This window comes from Otolemur garnettii, unplaced genomic scaffold (assembly GCF_000181295.1).
Source record: "Otolemur garnettii isolate 467f Iridium unplaced genomic scaffold, OtoGar3 scaffold00035, whole genome shotgun sequence".
Taxonomy (NCBI): domain Eukaryota; kingdom Metazoa; phylum Chordata; class Mammalia; order Primates; family Galagidae; genus Otolemur; species Otolemur garnettii.
The window spans coordinates 5,479,262-5,497,615 of NW_003852430.1; the positions used below are offsets into that span (position 1 = coordinate 5,479,262).

Genomic DNA, 18,354 nt, shown 5'->3' on the forward strand with positions numbered 1-18,354 from the left:
TCACCAAACTAGTTAACATAGCCTTCATGTCATTTTCTTAGTTACTGTGTTAAGACATTTATATTCTACATTTAGAAAGATTCACATGTACCCTTGTAAGATGGACCATAGGTGTAGTCCCACCAATCACCGTCCCTCCACCATCCTCCTCCCTCCCCTCCCTCTCTCCCTTCCCCATATTCTTGGGCTATAATTGGGCTATAGCTTTCATATGAAAGCTATAAATTACTTTTAATAGTAGGGCTTGAGCACATTGGATACTTTTCTTCCATTCTTGTGATACTTTGCTAAGAAGAATAAAGTGTTCCCTCTTTCCACATCAACACCAGCATTTGCAATTTAGGGATTTATGATGTGGGGTAATCTTACTAGGGTTAATTGATATCTCAGGGTGGTTTTGATTTGCATTTGTCTGATAATTAGGGATGAGCATTTTTTCATATGTTTGCTAGCCATTTGTCTGTCTTCCTCAGAAAAGGTTCTGTTCATGTGTCTTGCCTAGTAGTAGATGGGATTGTTTGCTTTTGTATTTGTTGATTAATTTGAGCTCTCCATATATCCTAGTTATCATATTCATAACACGCAAATAACCTTCTTCCATTTTGAAGATTGTCTGTTTGCTTTGATTGTTGTGTCCTTAGCTGTGCAGAGCTTTTCAGTTTAATTAAGTCCTATTTGTTTATTTTTCTTGTTCCTGCAGTAACCATGGAACTCTTCTTCATAAAATCTTTCCCTAGGCCAACATCCTTAAGAGTTTTTCCCACACTTTCTTCCAGAGTTTTTATTGTTTCATTCTTTAGATTTAAATCTTTTATCTATCTTAAGTCAATTTTTGTTAAGTGGTGAAAGTTGTGGGTCCAGTTTCAGTTTTTTACATGTAGTTGTCCAATTCTCCCAGCACCGTTTGTTGAATGGGAATTCTTTCAGTATATGGGTGCTCTACATATTCAGAGAAACTTTCCGAGTAATGAACTATAGAAATGTTCCCTGAAAGACAGTCTTTCATACTTTAAAAAAAAAATTTCCATAGTCTAGAAGTGGCTCTCAACCAGATTTGAAAATCTAGCTGCTTGAAAAGGCATGCCTATTGGAGTATATCAAAATTTTAAAAGTGACCATAAACTAAATTAATAGGTGTTTGGAAAAATATTTGCAAAATGGGGGATGAGACGGATAATTAATTTTGATACCAAAGGACTGATACAAAATGAACAGAAAGGGAGAAAGCAAAACAATTGAAAAAGCTAAAAGATATGAATAAGAAATTCACAGAAGAGCACATCTGAATTGTCAACAAATGTGTGAATAAGTGCTCAAACTCACAGACAGGAAATGACCTTAAAGCAACAATGACTATCACATCTGTCAGACTGGCAGAAATGGAAAAAATTCAGAAAAATCTATTCTTGCCAGGCTCATTCAGTGCTACAGGACATGTGAATTGGTAGAGCCTTTTTGAAAAGCAGTCATACATTCAGTATCTTTAAATTTTCACATATGTGTACCTTTAACCCTGTGATAGGGTTGATAAAGAGGGGAATAAGCCCTTATAAGTAAGGATATATATTCAAGAATGTTTACATCATTGTTTTTAGTAAGACATAACACACCTTAAACTAAAAATACACCTAGAAACGAATGACTGACTAAATCAAATAGATTCAGACAAGGCATAGTTGCAACCATTATACCAGTTGATTTTTTAGGGATTTAGAATTAGAGATATACTACTTGATTTTTAGACATTTTCACTATTTTTATATTAGAGATTTTAGAGATTTTTAGAGATTTTCACTATTTCAAACTAATAGTCTATAAAATCATACTTGATAAAACAATGGCTTTTTTTTTTTTTAGATAGTCTCACTATGTTGCCCTCAGTAGAGTGCTGTGGCATCACAGCTCACAGCAACCTCAAACTCCTGGGCTTAAGCAATTCTCTTGCCTCAGCCTCCCAAGTAGCTGGGACTACAGGCACCTGCCACATGCCTGGCTATTTTCTTGTTGCAGTTGTCATTGTTGTTTAGCTGGCCTGGGCCCGGCTGGAACCTGCCATGTTTGGTGCATGTGGCTGGTGCTGTAACCACTGTGCTATGAGCATCGACCCAATAATAGCATTCTTCTTATGCATTCTTTTCCATGTATTTTTGTGATTAAGCATAACCCTGGTTGCAGAGTATAGTAACAAAGCAAAACATTAGAAAACGTATATGTGGTGTGATTACATTTATGTACTTGTATAATATGACACATGAATCTGTATGTAAAAAATGAAAAATATATAGAAATGTATATTTATTATTACAGAAAGATAGCCATAATTTGGTTTTGAGGAAAAAATTTTGCATATGGGACTTTGTTTATGATAAAAGTTCTGTAATTCATATTAGGTAAGAAAAGTTTTTATGTTACAGATTGATATATTATAAATAACAGGAAATTTTGAGAGTTGATTTTAGAAAGTTGAGTACTAATTTTAGTTATCTGTAATACAGCTTTGCCTTATATTTTAGGAAACCACAGATGATGGACATAACAATGACCTTCTTCCTCAGATTATTCAGTGTTTTGCGTGTCCAAATTGCTTCCTTCTTTTTAGCAGCAAGGATGAGTGTTTGAAGCATATGTCTGGAAAGAATCATTTCCATCAGAGTTTTAAATTGGGTGGTATGTTAATACTCTTATCTTCTTCTGAAAATTATTAAACTACTTTAATCTTTGCTGATTTACCATTGGTACTTCTCAGACCATTTGCTTGGTTACTTTTCCTCATAGTAGTTTGGGCAGCCCCTGTGGCTCAGTGAGTAGGGCGCTGGCCCCATATATCGAGGGTGGTGGGTTTAAATGCAGCCCCGGCCAAATTGCAACAAAAAATAGCCAGGTGTAGTGGCAGGCACCTGTGGTCCCAGCTACTCAGGAGGCTGAGGCAAGAGAATCGCCTAAGCCCGTGAGCTGTGATGTCACAGTACTCTACCGAGCGTGACAAAGTGAGACTCTGTCTCTTAAAAAAAAAAGTGAAAGACTGTTATCTCAATTCTTATTTTTTAAAAGATTGTCAATATTTATTTGTACCTATGAATAAAGTTTAAAGTTGGAGGAGTAAAGTGAAGCTTTGAAGAAAACATTTATTCCAAATAATGTTTTTGTTATATACGTGATATCTAGGAAGTTGGGTGTTTTCTCTGTATGTAGGAAGCAAATTTTAATTTGATGATAAGGCATCCTTTGTATTTAAGGCCAAAAATGGCTTCCCTTAGATTTTTAGTAAATTAATGATTCTCTTCTTTTACTTATTCCAACTGATGTTGAGAAAGGCAAAGGAGAGGAAGGTTGGGTCACTCTGTACTCAGATAGCTTTGCAAATTATAGTTTGTTGTGTCTTTCAGATGACGAGGGAAAAGCACATCCAATATCATTTCCATCTTTTGCAAAGAAACTTTTGATCTCTCTGTGCAAGGATGTTCCGTTTCAAGTTAAGTGTGTTGCCTGCCACCAGACACTGCGTTCACACATGGAGCTCACTGCCCATTTCAGGTTTGTACATGTCTGGTCTTGTTTTGTGAAGCCATCCTACTGAGCCATTTACTAGTGAGAGGATTCAGCAAATATTTTTCTATTCCATGGCTCTCACCTTTGAAAAAGAGAATATACATTTCCCTGGAAATTAACCAAATTTAGCATAGTGAGAAAAATTACAGATGTGGAAAAAGTGGATATGTTGATATTGCTGTCATGTAAAACCAGCTAACAGTTCTACACTGCGTGTGTTTGTGTGTGTGTTTTGTGATTGTGAGTGCTTTAAATCAGCCAGAATGAAAAATATCATATACATGTGAAAGATGAAATCTCCATGAAAGTTCAGATTTGTTAAGTAATCAAGAAGAATTCCAGTATGATTTTGTCTTTGTCCTTTTATTGTAAGCAGTACAGGAAAGCAGGGAGAATAGTGTATAAATGAGCCCCCGGTACTTTCCAACCAGCATCAGTAGTTATCAATACATGGCAGTCATGTTTCATTTATGGTCTTGTTCTCACAAGTGATTTTTGAAATAAATCCTAGGCATCATTTTATTTCATCTGTCATTTCCATAGCATATACTATAAATAATGACTCTTCTTTTTTTTTTTTTGAGACAGAGTCTCACTTTGTCACCCTAGCTAGAATGCTGTGGCGTCACAGCTCAATAGCAACCTCAAACTCTTGGGCTCAAGTGATTCTGTTTCCTCAGCCTCTCAAGTAGCTGGAGTTACAGGCACCCACCACAAAGTCCGGCTATTTTTTGTTGTGGTTGTCATTGCTGTTTTAGCTGGTCCAAACCTGCCAGCCTTGGTGTACGTGGCTGGCGCTGTAACTACTATGCTATAGGCACTAAGCCAGCAGTCTTCTTTTTAAAAGAAAATGTAACTGTCCTACCATTATCACACCTTAAAAAATGAATAGTTTCTTAGTATCAAATACTCAGTCAAATACTCAATTATCATATTTCTGAATATCTCATGAAGTTTTTAAACGTTGTTTTGTTGAAATCATGATCCAAACAAATCTGTAGTTTGCATTTAGATGCTGTGTTTCTTAGGGATCTTTTTTTTTTCTTTAAAATACATTAAAAATGTTTTTTCGGGCAGCACCTGTCTGTCGCTCAGTGAGTAGGGCGCCAGCTCCGTATATCAAGGGTGGCAGGTTTGAACCCAGCCCTGGCCAAACTGCAACAAAAAGTAGCTGGGCGTTGTGGTGGGTGCCTGTAGTCCCAGCTACTTGGGAGGCTGAGGCAAGAGCTGGAGGTTGCTATGAGCTGTGATGCCATGGCACTCTACTGAGGGTGACAAGGTAAAAGAAACTCTGTCTCTTAAAAAAAAAAAAAATTGTTTTTTTCTAGAAGTGACAGAATTTCATTTGTGAAATAATTATTTTCACAAATCTTCAAGTAAAATGTATTCTCAATAAAACTGAGGCAGTATAAAATAATGGTTAATAGTCCTGGTGCTGACTTACATTTCATGAATTCAAATTCTGGTCTGCCTTTTATTTTTATTGTTTATTATGAAAAATTTCAGCTATACAAGTAAACAGAATAGGCTCGGCGCCTGTAGCTCACGCGGCTAGGAGCTACACTGGAGCTGGCGGGTTAGAACCCAGCCCAAGCCTGCCAAACAACAGTGACAACTACAACAAAAATAGCCAGGTGTTGTGGTGGGCACTTCTGGTCCCAGCTACTTGGGAGACTGAGGCAAGAGAATTGCTTGAGCCCAAGAGTTTGAGGTTGCTGTGAGCTGTGATGCCATTGCACTCTACCAAGGGCAACATAGTGAGACTCTGTCTCAAGAAAAAAAAAAAAAACACACACACATATATGCTCAATGTAAACAAGTAAACAGAATAGTATAATGAACACCATTACCCATCACCCAGCTTTAGTAATTATCAACACTACCATTCTTGTTTTATTTATACTTCTAATATATTCTCTACTCTCTTTATTTTTTTTTTTTTTATTTTTTGAGACAGAACCTCAAGCTGTCCCCCTGGGTAGAGTGCCATGGCATCACAGCTCACAGCAACCTCCAACTCCTGGGCTCAAGTGAGTCTCCTGCCTCTGCCTCCCAAGTAGCTGGGACCACAGGTGCCCGCCACAACGCCCAGTTTGTTGTTTGGTGGCCGGGGCTGGATTTGAACCCGCCACCTTAGGTGTATGTGGCTGGCACCATAGCCACTTGAGCCACAGGCGCCTAGCCTACTCTCTTTATTTTTTAAAGTCTTTTGTTTTTGAGATAGAATTTAAATTCATTGAAGCGTACAGATTTTAACTTTTACAATTTTGACAAATGGATGCATCTATTCAACCTACACTCTCATCCTAACATTCTTTGCTCTATTATGTCTGTCCCTTCCTGCTCATTCCCACCCCCTCATGCACAAAGACAGGCAGTCTCTCTTATGGTATTTTCTACACCTTACATTACTTTTTCTCCTCTAGAACTTCCATGTAAATGGAATTCTGTGTTTGTCATGATACCTGTGAGATTTATCTATATTATTTAGTACCTTATTTCTTTTTATTGGTAAGTAGTAATCTTTTGTATGAATGTAGTACAATTTGTTTATCAGTTCTCATACTGTTGGACATTGGGATTGTTCACAATTTATAGCAATTGTGAATAAAGTTGTTACAAAGAATTTATACAAGTCCTTTTGTGGACATGTTTTCATTTCTCTTGAATGAACATCTAAGAGTGGAATTGCTAATTCAAAAGTAGGTATATATTTAACTTCCTAAGAAACTATTAAACACTTTCCAAGGTGTTGTACATGGTACCAGTTTACAGTCTTACTAGAAGGATGTGGGAGTTCTAGGTATACTTGGTCTTTGGTTACCTTTGATGTCGCCAATCTTTTTCATTTTTGCTATTCTCATGAGTGTCTCATTGTGGATTTTATATGCATTTTCTTGATGAGCAATGATGTTGAGCACTGTTTCATAGCTTATGGGCCATTTCTTTATCTTTGTGAAATGTCTGTTCATGGCCTTTGCTTATTTAAAAAATTGGATTGTTTGCCTTTATAATAATGAATTGAGCTTATTCCTCATATATTTTAGATAAAATTTTTCTGTCAGATTTGTATCTAGAATATAGGAATTTCTAGAATATACCAATATTTATGAGTGTATTTTCCCAATCTCTGACCTTGCATATTGATATTGTTAATTATGTCTTTATGAGCCAGAGCTTTTCATCTCATTAAGTGTAATTTATTATTTTCTTTTTTCATGATTATGCTTTCTGTGTCCTGAGAAATCTTTCATGTTCTTGCTTCAATAATATGCTATTTCATTTTGGTTTTTTATGTTTATTTCTATAATCTATCTCAGATTTTTATTGACTTTTAAACAGTGTTTGGTTTCACTGATGGTTCTGTTTTATCTGCCCATTTTCTTTTTCATTAATTTCTACTCTTTATACTTTGAATTTGCTTATCTTTTTCTATCTTCTTAAGGTAGAAGCTTAGATTAACTTTGGATCTTTGTTTTCAGTATAAACATTTTAAAAATATAATTTCTCTCTAAGCACTGCTTTACCTGCATCCCACAGATTTTGATAAGTTTTATTTTCATTTTCATCATATTAAAAATATTTTGGCCGGGTACAGTGGCTTACACCTGTAATCCTAGCACTCTGGGAGGCCGAGGCAGGTGGATTGCTTGAACTCATGAGTTTGAGACCAGCCTGAGCAAAAGCAAGACTCCGTCTCTACTAAAAAATAGAAAAAAGGCGAGGCAAGAGGATCACTTGAGCCCAAGACTTGGAGGTTGCTGTGAGCTGTGATGCCGTGCACTATACCCAGGGCAACAGCTTGAGACTGTCTCAAAAAAAAAAAAAAAAAAATTTGTTTTTTCATTTCTCAAACAATTCAACATATAGTTACCACATGACCCAGAAATACAGTTAAGAGAAAGTAAAACATAAGTCCACACAAAAACTTGTAGGTTTGTTTATAGCAGCATTATTCATAATAGTCGACAAGTGGGAACAACCCAAATGTCCATCAGCTGACAAATGGATTTCAAAAATGTGTTATTTCCATACAATGGAATGTTATTTGGCTATGGAAAGGAATGAAATATTGATACATGATACAAACCTAAAGAACTTGAAAACATGTTAGGTGAAATCAGGCAGCATAGGATGTCCATTTATTATATGATTTTATTCATACGAAATTCCCAGAATAGGGAACTCTATAGAGACAGGATGTAGTTGTTTAGGGCTCAGTGGTTGCCTGGGGTTAGGGAGCATAGGGAAATGGAAGGTGATAGCTGAAGGGTATGGGGTTTCTTTTTGATGTGATGCAGTATTCTAAAATTGACTATAGCTATGGTTGTACATATCTATGAATATATGAAAAACCACTGAAATTATACACCCTAAGTGAATGAATTAGGTGGTATGTGAATTATATCTCAATAAAGCCATTTTTAAAATGTGCTATAAAAACTGGATTTTTAGGTTTATTAGAAATGTATTAACTTCTAAAGATTCAGAAATTTTATAATTAGGGATTTAATTTCTAAACATTTAAGGATTCATATTATTATTCTCATTTCTAATTTAATTCTATTATTATAAATAATTTTCCACTCTTATGGTTACCTCCAGCCACATACACTGAGGCTGGCAGGTTGGAGCCCAGCCTGGGCCACCTAAACAACGACAACTGCAACAACAACAAAAATAGCCGGGCATTTTGGTGGGTGCCTATAGTCCCAGCTACTTGGGAGGCTGAAGCAAGAGAATCGCTTAAGCCCAAGAGTTTAAGGTTGCTGTGAGCTGTGACGCTATGGCACTCTATAAAGGGTGACATAGTGAGACTCTGTCTCAAAAAAAAAAAAAATATACACACACACATATATGCTCAATGTAACACATATTTTCTCTTTGGAGTTTAGTAGTTAAGACAAGACAGTTAAAGCACATTTGTTTCATTTTTTTGTTTTCCTTAAGGAAGTTGATTTAGTCTTGAGTTCTGAGTTAATTTGTGGAATAGCATGCAGTTTTATTGAGCCTAGTTCTTTAGTGCAAAAGAGAGTGGGCATAGCATTTTCCTGATAAAAACATTAATCAATTCTTAAAGAGTAGGTATCAGGTTGTCTAAAATCTTACAGCGTGTCCCTTCATATAATTACCATTGATAATCTAATAATTTGCTTGCCTGATAAAGTCCTCAAAGCAGTGTGTTTGATACAGATTTTATAAAATTTTTTAAAATTATGTAAATTTTGTAAAATTTGCCTGAATTAAAAAAAATCTTTTGAATCTGGTTTTGTTTTTTTGTGTGTGTATATTTTGTTTATAAATAGATCAAATGTAGATATTATTCAGATATTTTGAAACAATAGATATCCTTTATCATCTACATATTTATTTATTGAAAAGTATTGCTTAGTGCTTATTTATATATTGGTTATTTTTATAATTCCTGCAATAAAATGCAGGGATGATATATTTTGAAAATATTTATGAAAGAGTCTATGTTTTTATCCAATTCAGAGTTCGTTGTCGGAATGCTGGTCCTGTAGCTGTAGCTGAGAAGAGCATTACCCAGGTTGCAGAGAAATTCATATTAAGAGGTTATTGTCCTAATTGCAACCAAGTCTTTGTGGATGAAACTAGCACCGAAAATCACAAGCAGAATTCAGGACACAAAATCCGAGTGATTAAGTCAGTGGAAGAATCAGTCTTACTTTATTGCCACATCACCGAAGGGAACAAACATCCTTCTGATTTGCATTTATTGTTAGATCAGTCAAAATTTTCTTCCCTTAAAAGAACTATGTGTAGTAAAGAATCTAGCTCACTGGATTGCAGTGCCATTCCAAAAAAGAAGATGAATTTAGAAGATAAAAGCCATGAAGGTGTAGTTTCTGTCCAAAAAGAAAAGCCAGTAGTTAAAATCTGGTTTTGTGAATGCAATCAACGATTCCCAAGTGAAGATGCTGTAGAAAAGCATGTTTTCTCAGCAAACACAATGTGTTACAAGTGTGTGGTCTGTGGAAAGGTGTGTGAGGATTCAGGGGTCATTCGTTTACACATGAGTCGGATTCATGGAGGGGCACATTTAAATAACTTTCATTTCTGGTGTCGGACATGCAAAAAGGAGTTAACGAGGAAAGATACTATCATGGCTCATGTGACTGAATTTCATAATGGACACAGATATTTTTATGAGATGGATGAGGTAGAAGGTGAAACTTTGCCATCATCGTCTATGACTCTGATGAGTAATTTGACTGCTAATAAGCCTGCTTCACCTATTACTATTATTGATCATTCCCCGGCAAACAGTCAGCCAAGGGGCAAATGGCAGTGCCGAATCTGTGAAGATATGTTTGATTCCCAAGAGTGTGTAAAGCAGCACTGCAAGTCTTTGGCCAGTCACAGGTTTCATAGATATAGCTGTGCCCATTGCAGAAAAACTTTTCATAAGATAGAAACAGTGCACCGACATTGCCAAGATGAGCATGACAATGAGATAAAGATTAAATACTTTTGTGGGCTTTGTGATCTTATCTTTAATACAGAAGAAGCATTTTTGAGTCATTATAAGGAGCACCACAGCATAGATTATGTGTTTGTGTCAGAAAAAACTGAAACTTCAATTAAAACTGAGGCTGATTTTCCAGTAATAGAGACCAGTAACCAGTTAACTTGTGGTTGCCGTGAGAGTTACATCTGTAAAGTCAACCGAAAGGAAGATTATAGTAGATGTCTCCAAATCATGCTGGAGAAAGGTAAACTGTGGTTTCGCTGCAGTTTGTGTTCAGTGACAGCGCAGAATGTGGCCGACATGAACACCCACGTCCATCAGGTGCACAAAGAAGAAAAGAGTGGTGAGGAGGAGCAGTGGTATGTGATCAAGTGTGGCACCTGCACCAAAGCGTTTCACGACCCTGAGAGTGCACAGCAGCACTTCCATAGAAAACACTGCTTCCTACAGAAGCCCAGCGTGGCTCCTTTTGGATCTGAAAAAGCAAGCCCATACAAGTTTACTGCCACGGCCTCCCATGCAGAGAGAAGACTGAAACAGTCAGTCAGCTATCCAAAGAACTCAGACATGGAGAAAGGAGCTGAGAATGACATAAGCTGTCAGAATATAGGTATGGTTTTGCACCTATGTGCAGATTTCACATGCTAATTTAAAAACTTAGATACAGTGTACCCACCATTTTGGTGAAAGTTAATGATTCAATTTTGAAACAAGAAACACGATGTGTTAGCTAATTACTACGGCATATATTTTTTAGGGATTTGTATTTTTTTTATTTGATCTATACACTTTCTAAACTTAAGGGGACAAAAGATATGTGTTTGGCTTTAAATAATATGTATTTAGAATATTAATTTTTTCTTTTATAAAAGATAAGGGGATTTTGAAAATAAAGGAAATGGATAGTCTTGCCAAAAGTTAGATTTGAAAGTTACCCTGGATGTTATTATCATTTAGATTTTTTTCATGTATTTGGGTTCACTAGAAACATAAATCAAATGATTTGTTTTATTTCTATTTGGCCTTATTATTTAGTATAAAGAATTAAAGGTCATTTCAGAATTAAATATTTTTGTTACGATTTTCTTAGAAGCAAACCTTTAACATAGAGTTAAAATAACAATTAGAAGTATAGTTAAAAGTGGTAGCAGGAAAGGAGGGAAATTGAGGTATGAATTTCCTTTTTTGTATTTATTCTGGACTTTCCTTCTTCCATGTGATAGAATTAAAGAAGTCTAAGAATGTTCTGTTTTAATTTTGTTTGGAAGTATAATTTTTTAGGATATAATTTTAAGTCTATATCCTTTTAAATATCAGCTCTTAGGTGTACAGTGTAGTGGGGAGACAGTGAAAATACGTGAAAATTTTAGCTAGTAAAATATTTCAATGAAACATTGTTGTTTTACAGGCTTGCTTTATTAACATGTAGATCTCAACATCACCTTTGGTTATGGTGTGTTTTCAGTGAGAAAGGATTGAATTATGTGTTACCTAGTCAAGTCTACTCCAAGCAGTGAAATCACTGTCACATTATTTTATTTTTTTGTTTTTCTTTTGTTTTTCTGATTACTTTTTGGGAATCTCTGTTAGGTTTATGTTTGATGGAAGATGACTGTAGTATCTCAATCTAGAATTACTGAATACTTAGAGAAATAATGTAAGGTGGCTTGGAAATGGGACGGATGGAATATTTAAGGAAATCACTATTAGGCAGAGTAGACGCTGTTCATCTTAATATAACATTAATATTTGCATTGCTGCTATTAGAAACGTTAAGGTCTTGTCAAAGTGGAAAAATATAAAACAAAGTAAAGGGGGGGTGAACGAGATTTGGAGAATGGGGGAAGATGAACGACAGATTTATGATGAGAGGTGCCAGTGTGCCACTGTCATCTATTTCCAGCTACCCTTTGTAGCAGCAGAGCTATAGGTTATTTTTTTATGCTCCCTAGAGTGTTTAATCATAGAACCCGAGGACTACTAATAAATCAGTCCAGATTAGGAAAAGAACCAAATTCTGGTGTCAAGAAGGTTTTTAATGGGTAACCTTGAAATTTTGTATGGATGGTGCAAATTCTTGGTTATTTTGTCTTAAAACTTGGTTTCTAGTTCTTCCAGTACATTAAGTTTCTTAATTCTTTTCATAAGTGACTTTTGAAATGCTGTAGGACCAGTCATGGTGGTTCACACCTGTAACCCCTACACTTCGGGAGGTCAAACCAGGAACAATGCGTAAGGCCAGGGGTTTGAGCTGGGCAACATAGTGAAACCCCATCTCTACAAAAAATTTTAAAATACTATCTGGGCATGGTGGCACATGTCCATAGACCCAGCTACTCAGGAGGCTTGGTTAGAAGGATTGCTTGAGGCCCAGGGGTATGTAGTTAACTGTGTGCTATGATTATAATCAACCACTGCACTCTAACCTGGGTGACAGAGCAAGACCCTCTCGCTAAAAGAAAAAAAAGAAAAAAGCCTTAGGGTCAATGGCAATTGTTGCGAAAGGCTGTAGAAATCAAATTATAAAATATTTAGAATATTTTTTATGTGATTGAAGTGTACATTGTATCATGTATGGATTTGGATTTCACAGAGATATTTAGATGTAAACAACTTGCAATGTTAATATCTTTTAGACCTGAGAAATTAGATGATTTTTGTAAATTTTTACTGAATTCATGTTAATGTTTCTCTCTTCTTAGAGGAAGAAGCTGTTGAACTTCCGGATTTGGATTACCTGCGAACTATGACTCATATAGTCTTTGTAGATTTCGATAATTGGTCAAATTTTTTTGGTCATCTACCAGGGCATCTAAACCAAGGAACATTTATTTGGGGCTTTCAAGGTAGAGATAATAAGAAAAACATTTGCAAAAATCCCTCTTTCAGTTTTTAGGATATGATTTAAAAGGCTTCCTGAACAGAACATAGGAACATAATTGGAATGCTGTTATTTTACAGTATAGTTAGTTTTTTCTTTACAACTCTCTATGATAGATGTTAGCTCTGTTTTGTGACCCAGTTTGTGGATCTTTTGATGTAGACTGAAAAAGCCTTTATCTATAGTGCGTCAGGCTTATTGTTTGGTACTAAGATCATTACTGATTCTTATCGTTTTCTCCCTTTCAAAATACAAAGACTAGTTGATTTTTTTTCAGAATTTTAAAGTGAATAAATAGCAGAGTTAGCTTTTGAATTTTGGCCTCTTAGCTATAGAAGTATTATTTTCAGCATGCTGTAATTGCCTCTTCAGTTTATTCGTGTGCATCTTCTTCTAAATCTCTTTACAAACTGTTTACTAAACTTGGAGGAGGGCTTCTTTGGTTTAGAGAGGTTTAATATAATGAGCATCTGATATAGTTTATGTTTGATAGGAAATTACATGTAAAGTGGAAGATTGGGACTAATGATATAGTACAAATATGCTGACTGGGATAAGTTACCTGCTATAATGTTTTCGTAAGTGTTGCTTTGCTGACTATCCTAATTTCTATCCACCGACAGCCATGCCATTTATAAAAACCACTAATGCTTGCATTCATATAAATTGATGCCATTCAAAGAATTTTCACATACATTACTTTTGATTCTGCTTGATATCTCTGACTTTTCACAGGAGTAGACAGATTCAGGGAAGTTGGTCTATGATTGTAGAGCATAGGCTAGGACTAAGTTCTCCGATATACTAATCTAGGACTTTCCCTCTAGAAAAAATTTTTCTGGTATATGTTCTCTCTTGATATAATTTTCAGTTTTTTCTTTTTCTGTTTAAGTATCATTTAATGTCTTTTCTAAAATTAATAGGGGGAAACACCAATTGGAAGCCTCCACTCAACTGTAAGATCTATAATTACCTGAACAGGATTGGATGCTTCTTCCTTCACCCTCGCTGTAGTAAAAGAAAAGATGCTGCTGATTTTGCCATATGTATGCATGTGAGTCATTGTTCTATTCACAATCTCATGTGAGTCTAGGCCCCACTTGGAATATTTTTTTTCACTTGAATTTTAATGGCAATGTATAAATCATTCTTTAGTAGTATATTTCTATATAAAACCTTCAACACCAGATACTGCTCGTGACTACTGTGAGGACAGGAGCCCATAGTGTATTTATTTACTGCTTTGCTAATTACGAACAGCGTCATTTACTAATTACAAATAGCGATAACACTGTATTTGATATATGCTAAGACACTTTCCCATTTTAACATGTATTGAAATCGAAAAGTATCCTGACAGTCCCTGTTAGCCTAGATATAATTTGCATTTGCTTTTGCCTCTTCCAGTTACTTAGGGCAACTACCAACTTGAGATCCACATTCAATGACATTTCTTGCCTTCGGGCTTATGATTTCCTGCCTTCACACTGATAATGTGAATTTATTATGTAAACTTGTTGACTGCTGTTTATGGTTTAAACCCTAAGAGATTTCTTTTTTCCCTCTGTCCAGTGCCAGAATTGAATCATGCAAATTACCTTGCTTACCTTTTGTCCATGGCAGATTTATTTCTTATTTACCTTTACATTGAACATAGAGCCATTTGGCATTCCGGCTTTATGTGGGGGTATTCTATTGAACTTTTGTTTTGGCTTTATTTTTTTCCTTCATGGCACATAAAAAGAGCTTAATCATATAATTGATTGCATCTTATATCGGATTAAATGTAGCACGTTTTATTTATGAAGGAGATTTTTGACAGGGACTAGGGATCAAGCTTAATCTACCTTTCCAGGGATGTGTTCATTGTGAAATAGATATAACTTGATTTGAAACTCATGCTGATTTATGCTATTTGTTTTAACTTAGGCTGGCCGTCTAGATGAACAACTACCCAAGCAGATTCCTTTCACCATCCTCTCGGGAGATCAAGGTTTTCTGGAGCTAGAGAATCAATTTAAGAAGACTCAGAGGCCAGCTCATATACTAAACCCTCACCACTTAGAGGGAGATATGATGTGTGCCTTGTTAAATAGCATATCTGATACCACCAAAGGTATGCAGCCACAATCACAGTGCAAACCGCCCAAGAGGAGGAGGCTTCACTGCTGAGAGGAAACCAATAAACTGCTGCCTGCTCACGAAACCATCCTGCTCTGCTCTCATACTTCTATTTTAGCTTTCCCTTAGCTCACTTTCATTTTTCAGTGTTTTAGAAGAAGAATGAATTTATAATAATTTCCTGGAGCCTTTTTTTAATCTAGTAGATAAAAATCTATATTTTGTATATAAAGTATATATTTATGGGTTGAAATATATTACAGCAATTTTAAAGCTCAGAATTGAAATTTTCACTTTGTTTCTTAAATTCCAGATTTACTTTCTTTTCTTTTTTTGTAGAGACAGGGGTTTTACTATGTTGCCCAGGCTGGTCTCAAACTCCTCAGGCAATCCTCCCAACTCAGCCTCCCCAAAGTGCTGGGATTTACCTTCCAGTTTTTATTTCTTTATTTATTTGTTTATTTTTTGAGACAGAGTCTCACTCTGTCACCCTGGGGTTCACTGCCACAGCCTCATCATAGCTTATAGCAACCTCAAACTCTTGGCCTCAAGCAGTCCTCATCCCTCAGCTTCCCAAGTAGCTGGGACTACAGGCACCCGCCACAATGCCCGGATAACTTTTTTCTATTTTAATAGAGACAGGAGTCTCACTTTTGCTCAGGCTGCTCTTGAACTGCTGAGCCCAAGCCATCCACCTGCCTCAACCTCCTAGAGTGCTAGGATTACAGAGTAAGCCATGCACCCAGCCCCTTCCAGTTTTTTTTTTTTTTTTGAGACAGAGCCTCAAGCTGTCACCCTGGGTAGAGTGCATTGACATCACAGCTCACAGCAACCTCCAACTCTTGGGCTGAAGCAGTTCTGCTTCCACCTCCCAAGTAGCAGGGACTACAGGCACCTGCCACAACACCCAACTATTTTTGGGTCGCCTAGCTACTTTTGGTTGTAGCCATTATTGTTTTGTGGGCTGGGGTTGGATTTGAACCTGCCAGCTCAGGTGTATGTGGCTGGCGCCTTAGCCACTTGAGCCACAGGCGAAGAGCCCCCTTCCATGCTTACAGGTTAAAACTGGAAAGTAATAGATGATAATATGGCAATACAAAAGAAAAAGCACATTAAAGAGGTAGGGACAAACCATAATAGGCCTCTTAGGTCCTTGGAGACGGGGTGGGCACTCTCAGTCTTATTGCTAGAACTTGTACTCTCTTCTCCACATTTGTGAGATTATTCAATGAAAGCAGTGCTGATATTCAGTTTTACTTTCCTGTATTTAAGAAGGTTCTAATTTTTTTTTAATTTTTTTTTTATAATTTCTGAAGGAAATGTGGGTGGAAGAAGAGAATAAAAGAATAGTTTTTAAGTATCTTAATAACTTAAATCCATAATTAAGATGTTGGAGATATTGATAAACAACCTCAATGAAAAGTAACAGCAACTTTTTGACATTTTTAATGTGTGTCTTTACATTTTCTTTTTTTTTTTTTTTTTTTTTTTGAGACAGAGCCTCAAGCTGTCCCCCTGGGTAGAGTGCCATGGCATTACAGCTCACAGCAACCTCCAACTCCTGGGCTCAAGCGAGTCTCCTGCCTCCGCCTCCCAAGTAGCTGGGACCACAGGCGCCCGCCACAACGCCTGGCTATTTTTTGGTTGCAGCCGTCATTGTTGTTTGGCGGGTCCGGGCTGGGGATTCGAACCCGCCACCTTAGGTGTACGTGGCTGGCGCCTTAGCCGGTTGAGCTACAGGCGCCGAGCCGTCTTTACATTTTCTAACTGCTTTCCTCCAGATATTTTTTTCTTTCAATGTATTTGGAACCACATTTTGTTTAAAAATCCATTCTAAAGAATTTTGCTCTAGTCACTAATTATAGTGAATTAGTTCTTAGGAATCAGTGATCTACTGGCCCAACTGCTTTTTAAAACAGAATAATGATGCAAGATTATAAAGGAAAATATACTCTTTTGCATATTTATGTCATGCCTTAGTACTGAATATTCCTATTCTGTAATTTTTGTTGTCATTCATTTGCTTTTTCTAACTGGCTTCCTTTTAAAAAAGAAAATATCTCTTTTTCTCTTTTGCAGTCCCTTCCCCAATTCTCAAGAACATCTACTTAATTTCTTATAAAATACTTAAATTTTTACCTTTCTAGTCTACCCATAGTTCCTTCTCTTATGCTGCTGCTTTGGGGAATTTCTTTTATACATATAAAATGTAGGTTGTAAAAACTGTTAGAGAATGGGAGCTGCTTGTGAGTAGGCCTGCATGGATGTACTAGGGTTGGAGCTAAGACACAGGTTATTAATATCTGCTGATTATATACTTGTGAATCCCTCTTATGCTCTAGGTATTCTTTTTTTTGTAGTTCATTCCTATTCAGTACTCACTTGAACTCATTGTGTTCTTTGGACGCACGTGTGTACTTCTCAATTTTTGTGGAATGCAGAGATTGTGCAGTACATAAAGGGAATAGGTTTTGATTCAAAGGGTAATTTTGCTGCTTCCTATCTGTGATTTTAGGCAAGCTACTTAACTTTTTCTGAGCTTCATTTTCCATATCTATAAGGTTGTAAGAATTAGTGATGTGGCTAAGTGTCTATCACAGTATACAGAATACTTTAGGTGCTCAATAAATAGTAGGTATTTTATTATTCCTACCATAAAAATAAAATATGACTCCTAGCCACTACATTTAAGGTAATAAAGTAATTAAGCGTCTAAAGAAGTATGGACATTTTAAACTGAGAGATTTTATTCCTTATTTGTATTTAAGGATCTAATGCATTAAGGATGTAATGCTTTTGTAATTCTGAAATTTTAAAAAGTTATGTGAAACTTTAGTATGTTCAGATTTAGTTAGCTGACTTAAGACAAAGTTTTTTGTTCTTGGAGGACTTGTGATAGTAAACTTGAAGGCAGTGGTTCTCAACCTTCCTAATGCCGCAGCCCTTTAATACAGTTCCTTTGGGTTGTGACCCACAGGTTGAGAATTGATGCTTTAAGGGATTAAAAAATAATCACTTTCTTGGATAACTCTTTGGTTTCAGAGTTATTTCTGTTAAGAAATGATATGTAATAAATAATGGGACTTGGAAAGTCAAAGTCCACTAATAATGTGACATAATATTAATAATTCTTGTTGGGCCTTTAGGAAATTTTGGTTGTTACATCAATGCCAGGATAGCGTCTTGCACATAGCTTAGCATGGTGGTCTTTGTCTTCAGACTTAACAACCAGTTTCCTAAAGCAGTATGGTTTTGGGGCTGATGTCACTGGACATTTTTGAGAATCTGATGAAAGCTTTTTTTTTTTTTT

The 18,354-nt window shown here is 36.2% G+C and overlaps 1 protein-coding gene across 1 annotated transcript in view; it reads left to right on the forward strand.

The window, feature by feature from the left end:
• Positions 1-18,354, forward strand: part of ZNF451 (zinc finger protein 451) — a 91,588-nt gene that overhangs the window by 61,520 nt on the left and 11,714 nt on the right. Inside the window, exons 8-13 of the mRNA XM_003789663.3 lie at positions 2,514-2,667; positions 3,387-3,534; positions 9,046-10,652; positions 12,745-12,888; positions 13,847-13,977; positions 14,853-15,039. Coding sequence (XP_003789711.1) covers positions 2,514-2,667; positions 3,387-3,534; positions 9,046-10,652; positions 12,745-12,888; positions 13,847-13,977; positions 14,853-15,039 — 2,371 coding nt within the window. The remainder of the gene's footprint in view (positions 1-2,513; positions 2,668-3,386; positions 3,535-9,045; positions 10,653-12,744; positions 12,889-13,846; positions 13,978-14,852; positions 15,040-18,354) is intronic.